This window comes from Xiphophorus couchianus, chromosome 15 (genome assembly GCF_001444195.1).
Source record: "Xiphophorus couchianus chromosome 15, X_couchianus-1.0, whole genome shotgun sequence".
Classification (NCBI taxonomy): domain Eukaryota; kingdom Metazoa; phylum Chordata; class Actinopteri; order Cyprinodontiformes; family Poeciliidae; genus Xiphophorus; species Xiphophorus couchianus.
Window position 1 is genome coordinate 8,798,266 of NC_040242.1, and position 18,489 is coordinate 8,816,754.

The window sequence follows — 18,489 nt, forward strand, 5'->3', positions numbered from 1 at the left end:
ATTCTTGCTTAGCTTTTCACAATCTCAACACAGGTTTGCTTTCTTTTTGCACACAGAGAGAGAGAGCAATTTTCAGAAAATGAAGATGCATTTGTGTGATCCGGACATAGCTTTGTGACAGCCAACGGACCCCCCTGGAGAAAGCCTTATGCCTCAGGGCAACACAATGACACACACATACACACACGTTAATATAACCACTCTAAGGAGGAGTCAACATGGGGTAAAAAAAAAGGGGGGGGAGTGGAGGAGGAAGAGAAGGAGGAGGGCGCACAGCAGGAAAAGGGAGTGTTTTACTCTCGTATAGTCTCAGAAATGCACCTTAGCTCCTCCAGACTCAAAGGTTTGACTGCACAGTCAGCCACGCTTAGGTACGCTGTGGTCGGGTGAGTGACAGAAGACAAGAGACGCAGAGAATAGAAACTCAACCTCTAGGAGAGCACAGACAGCCTGCCTTATGTGTGGCTCCTCTCAAGGCTTTAAAGTAAGTCTGATACATTCATAAAATCATTGATATCACTATCTGAAGGACTGTCTGGGGAATCGGTTTCTAATTTAGTTATTCTCTTTAACTGATAGACACATCTCTGTCTCTCAGGAAGAAGTGTCTGACAGAGTTTAATTGTGCTTTCTAGAGTCAAACTGATACATGGTAATACAGCTCTTGACTCATGTCTTGATTTCCAGAGTATATTTTCTGCTGTGTCACTAGGTTGAATGGTTTCAAAGTGAGCTGTCACACTTGTGACAGTCATTCCGAGTCAGCTGTGGCGACACACTTCAGAGAAAAAAGGCTGAAACATCCTCCATAAATCTCATCTCGTTGCATTTTTATCTGCGTCCATTCTCTCTTGTTTTTCTCCCAGATAATAAATCTGTTGCTTTAGCTTCTCTGAGCCTACATTAGATGGTTAAGTCTTTAATAAGGTTTAGATTTTGCATTTAATGTGGGTTCTTATCAGGGAAGAACATGAGTCAAATGACTGCTTACCAATATTAGTGCTTATCAATCATTATCTGAGCAGCAAAGTGAAGAGATTAATAAAGCACTAGCTCTGCATGTTGTGTTTGTGTGTCACAAACCTTTCATCATCTTTTCACTCTGTATATCATCCTATCATATACGGCACATTTCTTTTGTGAGGGCTGAGCTACTTGACCACATCTTGTTGAGGTGAAACAGAGAAATAGTGAGAAAGATAGAAAGATCAGATAGAAAGAGAAAAAGAAGAGTTCAGGTCTGGCAAAATGCCAAGTCAATTCAGTGGAAGTCGGGTTGATTCACAAGGAGTGTTAGTTTCCTTGTGAAAGTGGTCCTGCTTCAGGGCTGACGTGCAAAGGAACCTCCACTGTAGCCTCGGGGTGGTGATTCAGAGTCACAGGATGTGTGGGACAGTGGGGCTAATTGGGCAGGTTTCACTTTGAAGTTTGTTTGTCCGGTAGCAGCCGATGGAAAGAGTCTTATTCCTGGAACTATAACTACCTCCTCTATGATATATCTCACATTACACTCCAAAATCTACTTCAAGATCAATTCAAAGCTTGACTTTTCGTGGTACAGCTGTATTTCTTTTTTTTGCTGTGAAATGAAAAGACAATGGCATATTGTGTCAACAAGAGTTCCAAAGTGAGCCTTGATGTGTTGGGTGGATGTGTTGTAAAGGAAACCTGTTTTTGTTTGCAAAAAAGAACCCACATCATTCGTGGTAGCTGGAAAAAAAGCCTCTATCATCTCTACAATCCAACAGCCAGCATGTTTTTATTGATATGGTCTGATTTACCGCTCACCCAAATATTTTGCCCTTTCCTCCTCCCTAGGCCTCCTCTTCTGAATGCACCACAGACATGCTAACCTCAGAGAGGTCACCACAAAGCATAGGAGCTACCTCTGTGACAGGTACACAAAATGTAGATATGAGATCATGGAGCGAAGCCAACTTTGAGGAGCAGTGCACCTACATTGTGAAAGACCATCCCCTGGAGGAAGAGTCCAAAAGCCATGGCAAAACAAGAGCCGAGAGGTCTTTGCCCAGAAACCTTGCCCTGAAACGTTGCTACAGTTCTACAGAGGTATGTAAGACTTTCCTCCTACTCTTATACAATATGTGGGGTTTTAACAAAAGCATGGCATTGGAATTATACTGTAAAATCCCTAAATCAAAAACATCTAAGCATAAACGGAGCAGTTGTTTATGTTTTTACAGACTTTCTTTGCGTCACTCCAACATCCTTCCGTCCACTCATCCATCCTCAGGCGGGATGTACTTGACATGTTATTGTCTAATTTGAGCCTTTCCTCCCTCCTGCATGTGTGCCGTGGCAAAGACGGAAACAATGGCTGAGCCCCCGGCACTCAGACACAGGGGGCTGTGATTAGGAGCTAGCAAAGATTCTGATCCCTTTGTTCCAGGGACAAATTAGACCCTAAAGCAAAGCTGACACATGGGGACTCATCAAATAGGAAATACCTGAAATAATCTTTTAAATAGCCAGAAGTCTGGCTATTTAAAACATAGGTGTGTCTGGCTTAGTCATAATTGTCCACCAAATCTAAAGTTGTGTGGCTGAATCTATAGAGAAAGTATGGTTTTCAAACATAGTCACAGGAAGTAGATTATCTGTCCAAAGTTGAATACTTACCTTACAACTTTCACCTTTTAACAAGGCTTGCCTGGGGTCTTTTAGCACAGACAACCAGTGATCTGCAACACAAGCGCAACTGAAATAAAGCCATCAAGAACAAAACTAAGTAGATGAACCAGAGTCAAACTCATCCTGCTACAGACACTATATGAGAATCACTCACAGGTGAAAGAATACTTTATATGTGCCTTTATGCTTTAGGTTTGACAAAAATGTAACCTGGTGTAGTTCACCAGTCGGGGTGTGACCATGACACCTTATCCTATCTTCTTCAGCTGGAAGGCTGGAGATAGAGGAGTGAGTTTCACACCTGGAGGTCACAGAACAACAGCAGTGGTGAAATTTTAATGTGGTAGAGAAACTACAGAAATCTCTGACGACTGGCTTATGAAATATTCAGAATATGGGTAAAAGATTGTGCCATATCATAATTCAGTGTGAAAGATCTGACACAATAAAATCTGCTGCCTTGTAAAAATAATAAGAAGATGGCAACTTTCTAGCAATTCACCTAAAATTTGTATGAAAATATTATCGACCAGACTCTCTTCTACGTTTTGTTGTTTTGTTGTCCTTACTTGTCTCAGATTATCACAGAAATTTTAATATCAGACAAAGGTAACCTGAACAATACAAAATAGCTGTCTATAAATTATAATTTCATTTATTAACAATACAAAATCTATTCAAATCAATCTGACACTATTTGAAACAGGAACTGTGCCTAAAACGGAACTGGTGGTGCCCTGCAACTATCATTACCAATAAATTAACAGAATCACTGTTTATTTATACTGGCAGTATCACTCAAGTGATAAACCTAGAAGTGACAGTGTCCTGCTTTGTTTGAAATGTTGTTAGTATCACAGTGTGATTCGTAATGAGATGTATACCGAAAACAATTTTCTAGGCAGTCCACATTAGATTTTACCAAAATATTTGAGGATCAACAAGCTGGCAAATGACAGACTGGCCTCTGTCTTCTTTTTGTTTATGTTTTGGCCTTTGGATTGTCCTTTGGATACAATTTTTTTCTCCCCAATTTATTTAAGATAATTGAGTCATGAACTCTGACCTAACTGAGAGAAGTGAAGCCTGCAGTACCTGACATAATAATATGGGTTGCATTGATTGAGTTTTTTATGTACTTTGATGTAATTTCGCAGAGAAATTCTGCTACCCTGGGAAAGTTTCCTGCTTTTTTAAATGTTTTCACTGTTTGTGGATAGTGTGGTTCTGTGGAGTCTCAAAGCCTTAGAAATTGTTTATAAATCTTTCTAGGTCAAGTGATTTATATGACATTTTGCTTAGGTTATGACATGTTACTTTTTGAGATCTTTTAACCTACATCTTGCTGTCAGACAGGCCCTTATTAAGTTACTTCTTGATTATGCAAGTCAGGCAGTGATCAGACGTGGGTGTTAGTGAAATTTAACTCAGCTATTTAAAAAAGTGTCTAGTCACAGTGAATTCATGTCTTAGAAAGGTGGATAATTATCTTTTCACATTGGCTGTGATGTATTTTTTCCTTAACTGAAGACATAATTTGAAAACAGTTTTTTTGTATTTACTCAAGTTGTTGTTTTCTGATATTTAAAACAAGAAATATGCCAGGGAGCAAATAGTTTTCCAAAACACTGCATTACTTTATTTAATCACATTGAAGTTGATTTGTAATGTAAAATTTGATAAGACAGCTTTTCTTATCAAAAGAAAAGCTGTCTTTTCTTTTGATAAAAGACAGCTTTTATCAAAAAAGCTGTCTTTTATTCTGCCTTCTTTATTCTGTCTTCTTTGTTCTCTCCATTTGTGAACTAATCTGTAATTGTATGTTTCTGTATGTTTCTTATTGAACAGGTGATTGGAGTGACCAGTAAGGAGTTGATTCCAAAGGGTACTCGTTTTGGTCCTCTTGTTGGCGAAAGCTACACCAGCAAAACACTGCCAAAAAATGCTGACAGCAGATACTTCTGGAGGGTAAGTATGCAATATGTGAGGCTCTGGATTTGGGTGTTTGAAAACTAAATGCAAGGGTGTGTGTTTCAGAACTGTTCACATCCTGCAGCTCCAACCAGGGACCTTTCTATAACAGTGTCATTGCGCTGGTTTGCAGTTGTGGTCAAGGAGAGGCATCCTGTATAAGAAAAGTTTGCTTGTCAATGCTTGGGTATTGCACTAGATGGAGGATTAATTGTGTGTTTAACACGTATGCAAAACTGATTGCCAGTACTGAGCAAGGCTGTCTGAAATCACATACACACACACACGCCCACACACCCAGGCACACACAGCTGTTTGGTTTCAGTGACGCAGTGGTTCTTCTCTCTCTGCTTCTCTCAGCAGTGGTATCACTGCCAGTAAATACACCATATACATGTCCGCACTTCTCCAGACTCACATTCTCACACTGACTAAGCGAGGAAGTGGCTTTGAGCCTGAGAACTGCGATGTTACAAATCAGCAACACCAGAAGATCTTCCATTACACACAAGCTCCGTTGCAATTCAGAAGTACAGGGCTGGTAACCTTGAACTAATACCAGGCTTATCTGACCTTTGAGTAGCTTAAACGGAGATGGTCTGTTAGCCATGAATCAATCAAGAGCACTGCTCCATAGCTGCAGACAGCAGAAAAAGTAGAGATGGAGAGAGAAGGTAAAGGACATCTGCTCCTCAATTATCCTAGCTCATGGTGGCAGTAGGCGAGATATCGTACTATAATCCAGTCATACTGAGAATGTCTCATTCAGTGTTGCTTTCATAAATCTAGATGAGTTGCTACACCGCAACCAGCCCTATGCTACTTCTTAAGCTGAACACATATATATAATGCTTACCATAAACAGACTAGGAAACTGACATCCTGATTCTGAAGTCAGATCATATTACAGTGTTGCCTGTCTCATTATTACCAGAACTACTTTCCATAATTTCAATGTTGTTTTGTATTATAGGTCTTCTCAGAGGGGCAACTTCACCATATCCTGGATGGTTTGAATGAGGAACAAAGCAACTGGATGCGTTATGTCAACCCAGCAAGATCAGTAGAAGAGCAGAATCTGGTTGCCTGCCAGATAGGTTTGGACATCTTCTTTTACACAATCAAACCACTTCAGCCAGATCAGGAGCTTCTGGTGTGGTACAGCTCTGAACTTGCCCAGCGTTGCAACTACCCTCATCGTGGCCAACTAGCTATTAAGACAAATGGTAAGTGTTTGCTTAGATTGAATAAAATCTCATAAAAGTCATTCGAAACCACCCCAAAACCTATGCTTTGACACATATTCCGGTTAGATTGTCACAGTGAAGAGCTCCCTGTCAAACAGTTGACCAGCTGACACAGTCTTTGTATGGGTGTTAAAAAAATTACTCAGTCACACCCATGGCCTCTTTGTTGAAGGAGAGTACAAAAGACGATAGAACAGTCATGGAAACAGAGAGGGGATTTTCTAAAGAGGTAGCACCTAAGTAAAATGAGACCATTTTCCTTATTTTAAACCTTTTAGTCTATATTATCTGTTTACATATGTCAGTGCTCCCTCAGTAGTTGTGACTTAAGGTATTGGCTTTATTCAGGTGCACCATCTTTTATTTATTTAGCTCTTAAAAGAAGTGACTTAGGAAGGCTACTTTAACTTCCTGACAAGGTGACCCGCTGAAAGATTGATATCTCACTCAGTGTTATTTGTTTGTTTGCAAAGAGGTGGAAGGGTAGGGTAAGAAGGGAGTGAACAAAAGATAAGACTTGCGCTCCAGTGTGTGAGATGATGTTAACTGTGTCCAAAGTAGGTTAAATGCACAACCATACCCCTGTATTTTGTCTTCCTCTGTTTGCAACCTTGAGTACTTTGTCTAGTCTGCAGGAGGCCATAAAAGCACCACCCACAAGACTTCCTGGCTATTCACTTGTTTACATGTGATACTATAGAAGTCCAGCTATTGTAAACGTAATGTCTGTGCATGATTCAGTGAACATGTCCAGCTACCTTCAGGACCATTTCAGTCTGACTGAAAGTCTAAATTTCTGTACCATGTAGATGTGGGTCATATGTGGGTCATCATAAAGATCTACATGATGATTTTATATATATATAGATAGATATAGATATAACTAGGTCTCTAAAGCAGTTTCTGTAACCATGGGTTGTATACTATTTGCATCAGATCATAGGTTGATTGTGTCATGCCTACTGTCACTTTTTTATAAGGTTAAGTGGTGTGGGAAACTCTGAAAGGTAAACTTAGTGAAAAAGGTTTAACTCCATATTTACGAAAATGGTCAGATTGATAAAAAGAACATGCTTGGATGTATATTATTATTAAAACTTCACAGATCACTCAATGGAATGTAGTAGCTAGCTGAGTTTTTGAATTTTTATACTAAATTCATCTGATTCTAATGACATCTCTCCATTTTCTATTTGTCTATCAGAGCAGATTCAGGCTTGTGAAAAGATGAAAGGAAAACGAGGGCACACTGTTTCTGAGATTCTCCGAGATGAACCTTCCAAACCTAAATCTATCTGTCTCAGACACCAGGACAGTCAGGTGTTTTCAACGAGTGTACCAGTTTTTCCCTTATGTTCCAATACTGTCTACCCAATGCAGTCCAACTTGGAGTCCCCTCATGGCTACAGATATGTTCCTTTGCTATCTTTGGCACCATACAGTGCTTCTACTGCCAAAAGGCCAGCATTAAGCACTCCCAGTCCAACTAATTTGCACTTCGCCCTGCAACACACTCAAGACGCTGGCAAAACTGAACTTCACCAAAAATCTTGTGTTTCTAAGGATGTTCACTCCACTTTCAGGGAGAGCCCCTATCTATTGCCTCACTACTCACTGGGCCTTCTCCCGCATTCGTTACCATTCTACAATGAACAACTGAAACCACACTTGCCCACATCCTCTAAGTTTCTACCTTTCGACAACTATGCACACTTTCTACATCCTTCAGGTAGTGGTTCCAAAGACTTTTTACTTGTGTCATCCAACTGCAAACAAGACCTCAGTCTTATGCAAAACAATGAGCACAAAGACACCAATGACCTCCACTCCAAAAAGGTAAACTACCTCAAGAATACTTCAACTGACCTCAGAGACTTCAAATACTCTGCTTGCACCAATGTCTACACAGACCTTACTGCATCTATCAAGGCCAGCTCCCCACCCATTGGCATTAATCTCCATGGAAAACCTTCTTTTGCACCTCGGGAACTCAGCAACTCACCTCCAGTTGCTACGGCTGCCTCCTCAAACTACCTTCCTTCCACACCTACCTCTGCCACTCAGAGCAATGCTGAAGATGCATTGGATCTTGGGAGGCAAAAGAGAGGAGGCCAGATCATTGGCTACAAGACCCTGTCTTATCCACTCACAAGGCAAAATGGAAAGATTAGGTATGAATGTAACATCTGTGGAAAGATCTTTGGGCAGCTGTCCAATCTCAAGGTCAGTACAACATCAAGATCCTGAAGAAAATAACTAGCAAGAAATATAACTGAATGACTATGCTGTGTTTAAGAGCATACTAAAGCTGAAACGAAACCTATTGCTCTTACATGTTGTTTTCAGGTTCATCTGCGAGTGCACAGTGGCGAGCGTCCATTTAAATGTCAGACCTGTAACAAGAACTTCACTCAGCTGGCACACTTGCAAAAACACTACCTGGTTCACACAGGAGAGAAGCCTCACGAGTGCAAGGTAAGTGTGTAACTTCAGAAGTATTATTTCACAGCTTGAATCTACATATTGAAAAGAGCTAACACTTCTAGCCATCATGTCATCTAAGCTTGAACACCGATAGATGCATTTATTACATTTACATTGCTTTATTTTTAGGTGTGCCATAAGAGATTTAGCAGCACTAGCAACCTGAAGACCCACCAGAGATTACACTCTGGTGAGAGGCCTTACCAGTGCAAGCTCTGTCCAGCCCGATTTACTCAATTTATTCACCTCAAGCTTCACAAGCGGCTGCATACAGGGGAGGGGACTCACCGCTGTCCTCTCTGCTCCAGTACGTATCTTCACTACAGCAGCCTGCAGGTGCACCTCCAAGGCTTCTGCCCTCTTTCCCCCTCAGCATCCCGGAGGCTGTCACCAGAGGAGCTACAACGGGTCAATTCTGAGATAGAGAGGTTCGACATGAGTGAGGCCGCAGAGCAGCTAGAAGTAGTGGCCACTGAGGCTGAGATAGACAAAGGGAACATCATTGACCTGATACAAAAGATAGATAATAATATCTTAAGCCTCCAAGATGTTACCAGAGGGAAGGCCGAACTGAGCATCTCTAGATCAGCAGAGGAGTGTACCGCTGCTCAGATGCATTATCACAGTCCCATGGTTTTGCCACCAGCAAGCATCAAGCTGGAGTCAGGCTGCATTTCAGAGACTTAAGACTGACCTGCTAATCCCACCAAATAATCCTTAGAGGCCAACTCAGCAGCTGTCTGTCACTGTCCTATTTGAAGTAAAGCCTTATCTCTATCATGGATTGCCTATATACTCAATAGGGATTTGAGCTCATCAAGAGTCAAGACATTGCCAGCATGACCTGGGAAAAAAACAGACTTCAGTGATTTAATATTCTTATGTTTTTATAATTTATTCAGTTACTGATTTGAATCTAATGTGTGTAAAAATTCAATACTTGCTATATATTTGGATACATATTTTTAAACATTTGAAACAATAAATTATTACCAAAATGTGATGATATTTGTGGACTCACTGTGTCAGACCGAGTTTTCCTGTTGGGGTGCACATGCCCGTGTTAACGTTGAGTGGCTAAAGTGAAAATGACTGTACAAACATGACTCTAGTGTCAGTGGGCTAAGTGCTGAAATGACGACACAGAGGAAACCTCAATTGTTCGTGCTTGGTATACATGCTTGCCTTTGTGTGAGTGCACTCGGCTGATGTGGGGAGTTAGTGATGCAGATAAACATCCTGTTATGAGTCTCTGGATATTCGCCAGTAAGTATCATCGCTTCAGCCTGGAAAAAAATATATAATTACCACAAAATTACACTATTCTCACTATCAGAATGGTCTTACTGCAAATTTTGAACCGATATGTATATACTGTGATTTCAGTTTTAATCAGGCGGTAGATGTTTTGTTCACAAACAGCAAACTTTAACTCAGCATGCATGTGCAATATCATGACTAGGCAAACAAGTTAAGATGTTTGCAAAAATTAATGCAATTTTGTTGAACTGCAGTATTTGAGGAAAAAAAGAACATTTGTGATGGCTCTAATATCGCCATCAAACCGATTTCATGCAGCTCTAGCTATTAATACGGCAAAATTGAGAATCTCAAGAATGTATGTATCAAAGAAATAACTTTTAAAACTAATTTTTGGGCCAACAAACCTCAAAATAGGATGGGTTTCAATGGTCAGGTGATGTAATGAATCATTTACGCTTGTTATCAACACATAGTTCAAATGTCATGCATTTTCAAGCAAAGTTGAAAGATTTTCAGTACATTTTAGGTCAGGGTTCTCCAAAACGGTTAACATCAGCGTGCTTTTTCTAATCCAAAACCAGTGTTAATGCTTGGAATAATGATCCTGTTAGAACACACAGCTGTGACCATGTTTCAATCATCCAGTTCTTGGTTTGAGATGAAATTAAGGAATTTTTCATTAATATTCCATCCATGTTTTGAATTGCACCACTTGCAGTAAAACAGCCTCACAGAATAATGCTGCCACCACCAAGGTGACAGTTGACAGTTGACAGGCAACTTGAGGACTCAAGACTTGAGTCCTCAAGTCTTGAGTGACAGTGGGAGGCCTGTCACTGTGGTCAAATAATTCAATCTTTTTTTCCTGCATGACTATAAAATTTTTCTCCAAAATGTTTTAGAGTTGGTTGGTCAGTGTAGCCGGCGAATTTCAGTTGAACTCAAAAGAGTTGATGTTAGAGGAGGTGCTTCTATTTTGCCTCCCCACCTCCCCCCACAACACACACACACTCCATGGTGATGTGAAACTTGCTTTAATGTGGACACTGAAACTGGTGGCTCATATGACTCCTACCTGTCCTGCCTCTTAGCTGATGATACGCTGTAGATCAAGTCACCATCTGTCTTACAGTTGCTCTTCATCTTGTTCTGTATTGATGAAAAAAATGAAAAAAAGAACTGCCAGGTTTTAAAATGTCCTACAGCCATGTTTCTTAAATTATTATACAAATACTACCGGTGGTATTCAGTTGACGATTTTGATGTGGATGATGTTCCTGACTACCCGTTGGTTGGCTTAGTCTGGGTGCGATGGAAATAGCACTGCAAAAATAAAATACTATTTGTGAGTTGCACCCTTAATAAATGTGATATTGATTTTTGCATGTTCACTCAATGAGGAATGAACTTCATACAGCGATGTGCACAGCTAGGAAATACGACAGGAAGCTAACGAAGCTCTGATTGGTATCTGATACAAATCCTTTGTTCTATCACCCAGACATTTATGTCTTTTGACTTCTTAATAATTCTTGATGATCAGTTGCATCACTTTGCCTGCCCAAAAACAATTACCAGCTGTTAGGCAACAAAAAAACAAACAAACAAATGAACTATCGTAAATTGAACTATTACGTCTGAGAGGTACAAACATTCACAGGGATAAACTTTAGAATACAGTGTTGTTTTTTTCAAAGGAATCAACTCAAGAGAAAATTCAGGAGGAGAATGCTTGAGACCATCTTGTGGAACCTGGAGTGGACATGCTAAGATGCATTTACCTCTGTAGCTGTAGCTGGAGCTGAAAATGAGACCACATCCATGTCCCAGTAGCAAATTATGAAATTAGATTTAATTGATAAAAACACTACATCTGCAAAAGGCTTATAATGCCTTTTCATAATAGCTGTCTTCATAAAGTTATATTGTCCCATCTGGCATGAAGCTTTTCATTTCAGATCTATTAATATGAATGAATAACTCTTAGGTGAAGTGCATGATAAAATCCACAACCTTTTGCTGTCTTCCACAGTGCAACCCAGTGCCCCATATTAAACAAGAAAGCATTTTAAAGACATGCCTCCCACATACACAAAAGATTCATCGGTGTTGCCAGTTGTTCCAGTTGTTTGTCCATTGATTCCCACTTAGGTGGAGAACTCTGGTCAGCATGGGCTAACTGGTCAAAACCCCACGCAATGAAATGTGGCCCACTGTATATTCTGACATGTGTCTATCAGAACCCGCACGAACATCATCGTTTGAGCCACAGCAGCTCGCCTATTGGTGCTTGACATATACTGTAATATCTCAACATGCCAGGATGAAGATATAATCAATGTTATTCACTTCGAATGTCAGTGGTCATAATGTTATGGCCGATGATGGGGATCAAATGATACAATGTTCTGCCGTAAACACTCTACAGTTACAGTCTCATCAGTCGCTCGGTAACTGATGCCCCTTTAAAGCGACCACTGACGTCATGTTTTTTGACAGGGGGTGGGCAACGGGAGGAGAAGAAGAAGAAGAAGAAGGGAGCGGATGTATCCGGAGAGAAGGATGACCAGGATCATGTCCGCGGCTGTTCCTCGCTCACACATATCTGCAACATGATGAACGCCGCTCCCGGAGCGCTCGCCCGCAGGATGCCGTCAGCGGCCCGGCGGAGCGGCTGCTGGATAGCGTGGTGCCAGGCAATCCTGCTCGGCGTGTCGGCGCTGGTTATCGTGGCCGAGCGGAGCGCACGTAAGTGGGCAGCTAGCTTGCCGGTGGCGTTCGCGCTCCCAAGTTGATGCTTTATCTAACAAAATAAAATAATAGCAAGAAGACAAGTTTCATCCCACTGTGGATGTTTTAGCTACACGCATGGAAATATGACCTCTATAGTACTGTCACAGCTTTATATTCACGAGGAAACACAATTTAATATTACTAGCGTGAACAGAGAGCCGAGGCTTTGTTTACCTCAGCTGGAAACTGGTGTGAACACCTGAAGGTGTCCCCCAACACCTTCACCTATCATCCAAGGCTAAATACGTCCTACCGCTCACCACAAACAGCATTTGTATTCTTAAAATCCTTACCCCATATTCATTTCTAAAATTTTAGTCCATATTAAACAAAATTATCTCTCGTGCTGTTCTCATCCCACCTGTTATTTGTCAGCTCAGTCTCCCTGAACAAGCGGATCAATGAGCCAAGGTCAGGATACCAGAAAGATGACTGGATCTGTACAAAGTGTGACTTTGTGTTCTGCAGGTATACCATTCCCTGAAGATAAAAATACTCAGCTGCTGGTTGGACTCCACTCTTCTGCCGATTTCTCATTTCTGAGCAGCATCAGTTTCTGTAACAAATATTTGAAGTTTGCATCAAAGCTGGTAGACAGACAGCATGACTGCATTGTGGAGGCTCTTTTTGTCCGTTGCATTCTGTGCATTTGGCAATATATCCGAACATATGCAATGCTTTAATACAGTTCACTTCAATTACTTTTATTTATGTAGTGCCAATTTGCAACACATGTCATCTCAAGACACATTTCCAGGTATATGAAAAGATATATTCAAATCAATCTAATACAAACCATTTGCATATTCAAATCCAGTGCCATCCTGGTTATAAAACATTGCAGTTAAATTCAGTTTGTAATGCCAAATGGTAAAAACAATTTGCAGAAATCTGTCCCACTGATAAAGCATGCTTTGTGCATAATGACCTCTTGTTACCTCATTTCATTTTGGCACTCTGTAAGTTCCATTTGCACTTTAAATTCTTGAACAAACCTGCAGTCTGCTCGTCTTTTGTTTGCGTACGTGCATCAGTGATCTACTGTATAGGATTCTACCTTTGGAACGAGGAGACGCAGTGGGCGGGCCTCACACTCGGCCTCTTCCTTCCTGGGACAGCAGTCCAGCTGCTAAGTGTGAAGTGGTACTATGATGACGGGGATGAAAGGCGGTGCTACCTCTCCGTCATACACGTGCTACACTTGGGCATCTTCAAAAGGTATGATCTGTGCAACCCTGGCATGTTGGGGTTTATTGCATGTGAGCACAGCCACCATGTTCGGTGAGATATGACACTCCTGAGAGTGCAGACAGGGATTTTGACATCATTCTGTCATTGAGAAGGTTATCCCGGTTCAGGTGTTTGTCTCCCTCTGCTGGCAGGTTGTGGGACTGCATGAGGTCCGTGCTGCACATGCAGGACTCTGTGGCTGAGCTGGGTGCTGCTGTCATGCAGCAGGCAGACGTTGCTGCCCTGTGGCTGCTGGAGGCGCTTGTCCTAACGCTGCCTCAGAGCTTGCTGCAGGCGTATGTGGTCGTGTCTACAGATGTGGGGATAATGTCACCAGGTCAGCTCATCTCTAAGTCAGTTATTAGCTCTCATTTGAGACATGACTTTATTGTCTAATGCTTTGCTTCTGTTTAACACTCAGTGGCATATTGCTGTGGACTATGCGTGCTGTCCATTTCCTGGGCCCTGGTGCTGTACAGCCGAGCCTGCTGCCTGATACGGCCAGGCCACTTGGCCATGCCACCAGCAGCCCTGCTGTGCCAGCTGGTCTGGAGAGCAGGCATGTTGGGAGCCCGGGTGACCTGCCTCATGTTCTTCGCCAGGGTCTTCAACTGGTGGGTCTGCGGAGTAGCAGGTGAGCACAGAGAGAGAAGGTCCTCCGATGCCATTTAGGCACAACCCAAAAACAAACTTCCTTAGTTTGCGTTTGGGCTATAAATCTCTGATTTTGGTCTGTTTTTGCCTTGACATCCAGGTTTTCACTGGCTCACAGCCTCCTTCTGGCTAGTATCACAGCAGCCCGACATTTGCACTGGTCACTGGTGCTGGCGTGCCTTTAACGGCATTCTGGGGCTTATCCACGTCTTCCTCTTCTTCAACGTCAAAGACGGACCCTCGCGCTTTCGCATGGCCAGTTTCTATGCAGTAAGAAATGACTTGTTTTACAGAAAACTGTTTCATGCGCTATGCACCGGTGTGTCCGGTCATTCCACGCAGCGACCAACAAGGACACAAGCTTATATAAAGCAAGAAGTTTGCACCGTCATCCTCACCTCTGTGTCCTCAGCCTGAAGTGACGTAAAGCTGTTGGAAAATGAGTGATGGTGTGACTTTCTCGTCCTCCCTTAGTTCATGCTCGTAGAGAATGTGACTCTGCTGCTGGCCGCGTCCGACTTCCTGAGCGAAGCATCATGGGATAGCATGACCCTTCCCACCTCTGTGCTGTGCAGCTTTTTCCTTGGTGAGTCATTTTGTCCGCAGCATCTGAACAGAGGCATAAACCAGTCCAATTCTGTTATTAATAATAATGATAGCAAAAGGTATGGAATCAAAACTCTTTAAAACGACTATATGGCTGCAAAGGTAGAAAATTCATCATCCGAAATGTCTGAAACTGTTAAGATCATATGATATCAAATTTTCTTAAATACACAACACTGAAGAGAGACGGTTTTGTTTCCTCTGGTTGTCTCTTTGATGAACACTTAACAGTCGGAGTTCCCACATCGATACTTCGATACATCGATACCTTCCCTAATTCAACCTTGTCTTCTTCTTTTGTAAAAACACTGTATATGCACATATTTACAAAGACATGCTTTATAATAGTTCCCTATTTATATTTAAAATGTTCTCACTGAGGGCAAAATGGAACCAAAGTCAAATTTCTTGTTTGTGTGCACAAACTTAGCGGATAAAGCTGCTTCTGACTGAAGTGTTTGTTTGCAGCTTTTCACCGCGAATTAACTGACTTTCCCTGATAAACCTTTTTGAAAAAAATCAAAATAAGTTACAGTCTGATAAATTCATAGAAAAACAAATTCAAAAGATCCTCAATTACCATACAGTTATTAAATATGGACAAAATATTGCACTGAGGCATTTTTATTTTTTAAATCACTGGTGCCAATCCAATTTGCAACCCAAATAATTCCAGTAAAATAAGCCAAAGCAGTTATTTATTTATAGTTTCTTTCTAAGGTTGAGCAAAGTTGCAGAAGACAACTAATAATTAATGGCCCATTTCTCTTTGACACTCTTCAAAATGAGAAAGACTAACAGACTACCCGAGTAGGACAGGAGTGTGTCTGTGTTTCCCTACTATCCCAAACTACAATCTAACAGAGGTGCTAATCAGTCGGAGGGCACAGGGAAGAAATACATACTAAACTTTAATATTTTCTCTCGTTTGCTTCCAAGGAGCCACCTCGCTGGTCCTGTACTACCGGTTCCTCCATCCCAAGTCCACAGAAATCTCCCAAGGTACAAACCGACATCAGATGGGCAGCACATGCATAGAGCAAGGCGAGTCCTCCTTCTCTCTTGGCGACAAAAGTCTGCCAGCGTCTTCTGTCCAGAATCACGGCAGCTTCTCCCTGTCCGGTGTGGCTGGCTCTCTGCTGGAGCACCCGGGAGACTGTCAAGGCCACTCCAACAGCTCCTGCCCTTGCTTCCACCACCACTGGCTCCTCATCCGTCTGGCCCTGAAAACCGGCGATCTCTGTAAAATCAACAGGGCGTATGGAGCCGGTGGGCCGGCGGCCATACTGGACATGGAGGAGTACAACCAGGAGTTTAAAAGCAACGAGGGCATCACCTTTACCGCTGGAGGCAGCTGTGAAGGGGTGTCCACCTCCGAGTCCCAGGGAAAGGGCCTGGCTCCGCTCTCAGACTGCAAAGACGAGTTCCAGAGCGTAAGCGAGCCCACGTCGACCGAGCGACCTGAGGGAGAGGACGACAGTCTGGAGATGGAAAGCCCCATGGAGTCACCTGCTTCGGATTTCAAACGCAGCTCCCCGGAGGGCAAGTCCGTTTTCGGAGACAGCCCGGAGCCTTATTACTGCCCTACTGAATCAAGTTCCACCTTGTACTTCAGTGCTGATCCCCAGTCCCCCAGCAGTGCCAGCAACCCCCGTTTGGACCGGGACATCGGGGGTCTGGAACAGGGGGTCCGGCTCAGCTCCATCCCCAGTGATCCTGCCCTGCACAGAGACGTGCGTGGACTCATGAGCCGCGTCGGGCCACGCTGCACCTCCACTCCTAAGCTGGACTGCGGGGTGTCAGATTCTCCCCCGAGCGTCCCACATCTCACAGGTCCAAGGAGGCAGCTCATACTGTCCCGCAGAGATGAAGATAATACCTTCTAGCTGTCTTGTGGCACAATCAGGGAACAAGTTAAGAGCAGCAGCTGATCCAACGTTAACCCAGCACACCAGCTTTATCGGAGTTGTAGGGGTTAGAGCACTACATGCAGTAGGGAACCTAAAATAATCCTAAAATAACATCTATTTTTCTCTTAACATTAACCACTCTTAAAAATGCATTGCTTCTAAATGTTGGAAACACAGAAACTATCTATGTTTGTTTTTTTTAAATGAAAATCTGACATTCAAGTGACGGTAATGGTGTATGATCACACCACCAGCCCCAGTATCAGTTCATATTTGGACTATTGTTTGGCAGCTACACTTTGGAATTATACTGTGCAAAAAAAAATTGCTTCCACATGACTGTGATTACTTAATATGAAAGCAAAAGTATGCATTAGTTTTAGAGGTATCAGATTAAAAGGGTATGGTTACAAATGCACAGCAGACATTTTTTCATTTTTATTTGCAAAAAAAATATGTTGGTCTGTCACATAAAGTTCCAATGAACTGCATTAAAATTTGTGGTTGCAGGATGACATAATGTGAAAAGATTCAAGGGGTGTGAGTATTTATTCAAAGCATTGTACGTGTTAGTTTGGTTTAAAACATTTTATCACAGGCAGCGACTCTGCTCTGAAACCGCAGCGAATTTCAGTAAGTCATACTGAAACATTCATATCACTGCAGCTGTTTGATGACAGAGTGCATAGATCCAGCAGTGAGTGGAGCATCTGACCTTTGAACCTATCTCAATGTAAGCCATAGCTTTTATGGCTTCTTAAAAGCACAACTATTTTCAGTCTCATCTGTTTCTGCTGCAATGCTGCTGTTTTTTTTCTTTCTTTAACGTAAAAAATAAGACTTCGCTACATACATGTGATATTAATAAGCTCTGTTTCTCATGTGGTGTTAATTGGCATTGCGTTGAGCAGAAAACTGTGATGTTTTTTATCTTTTTTTTTCTGTTACATGTTGACCATGTAATTGTTAAATAACTTATTGAACTAACATTATGTTGTAAAACAACAATAACGTCTCAGGCACAAATTCATCTACTGTGAGACAAAATGAATCATGTGCTTATGAGACATTTGTGGTGACTTTTTTTTATTTATTTGCTCTTGATTGCTCTTTTCAGGTGACAAACTTTTAGTAGAAGCACTGTTGTGAGACAGGAAAGCAGTGTAACAATGCCTGTGTGGCATTTTGAAATATGACGTCTGAGGCCACTGGTGGCTTGAAATAAGCAATAAACAGCCTACATGTTTGACTGAGTTGACTTATTGTTTCTTTCATTTTTTTTTTAAAGATAGTTCTTAGGAAATTATTGAAATGATCTCAGACTTGTATGTTATTCCTGCAGTAATAGGAAAGTTATTAAAGCTGATGGTGGGAGGAGCTAAATACAAGAAACTCCTGGAGGAAAAGCAGATTTAGGCTGAAATATTTGATGCATACTACTTCTGAAAAATATATGTAAATAGTATATTTCTTTTGCTTCAAGGTTGTCTGCGGCTTTGTGTCACTCTTTTCATAAAATCACAACATGTGTAAAAAGCTAAAGGAACATGAATAAGAGACTTTTTGCACGTAGTGAATATTTTATTCACTTGTTCTATTGTTTTTTTTCCACAATTGACTGTTGGCTTTGAAGTAATAAAAAAATAAAACGAAAAATAATAATCACTCCTATTGTTGCA

At 41.7% G+C, this 18,489-nt stretch overlaps 2 protein-coding genes across 2 annotated transcripts; both read left to right on the forward strand.

The window, feature by feature from the left end:
* The first annotated feature begins 318 nt into the window (after window positions 1-318).
* Window positions 319-9,357, forward strand: prdm1c (PR domain containing 1c, with ZNF domain). Its single transcript, XM_028040741.1, has 7 exons — window positions 319-484; window positions 1,819-2,070; window positions 4,501-4,620; window positions 5,597-5,849; window positions 7,075-8,093; window positions 8,217-8,345; window positions 8,484-9,357. Exons 1-7 carry the CDS (start codon window positions 458-460, stop codon window positions 9,039-9,041), a joined length of 2,358 nt encoding a protein of 785 aa, XP_027896542.1. The 5' UTR covers window positions 319-457; the 3' UTR covers window positions 9,042-9,357.
* A 2,487-nt stretch (window positions 9,358-11,844) lies between these two features.
* On the forward strand, window positions 11,845-18,066 carry xkr5a (XK related 5a). Its single transcript, XM_028040735.1, has 8 exons — window positions 11,845-11,903; window positions 12,046-12,365; window positions 13,445-13,628; window positions 13,793-13,977; window positions 14,062-14,274; window positions 14,395-14,564; window positions 14,769-14,880; window positions 15,840-18,066. Exons 1-8 carry the CDS (start codon window positions 11,845-11,847, stop codon window positions 16,784-16,786), a joined length of 2,190 nt encoding a protein of 729 aa, XP_027896536.1. The 3' UTR covers window positions 16,787-18,066.
* Window positions 18,067-18,489: the final 423 nt, after the last annotated feature.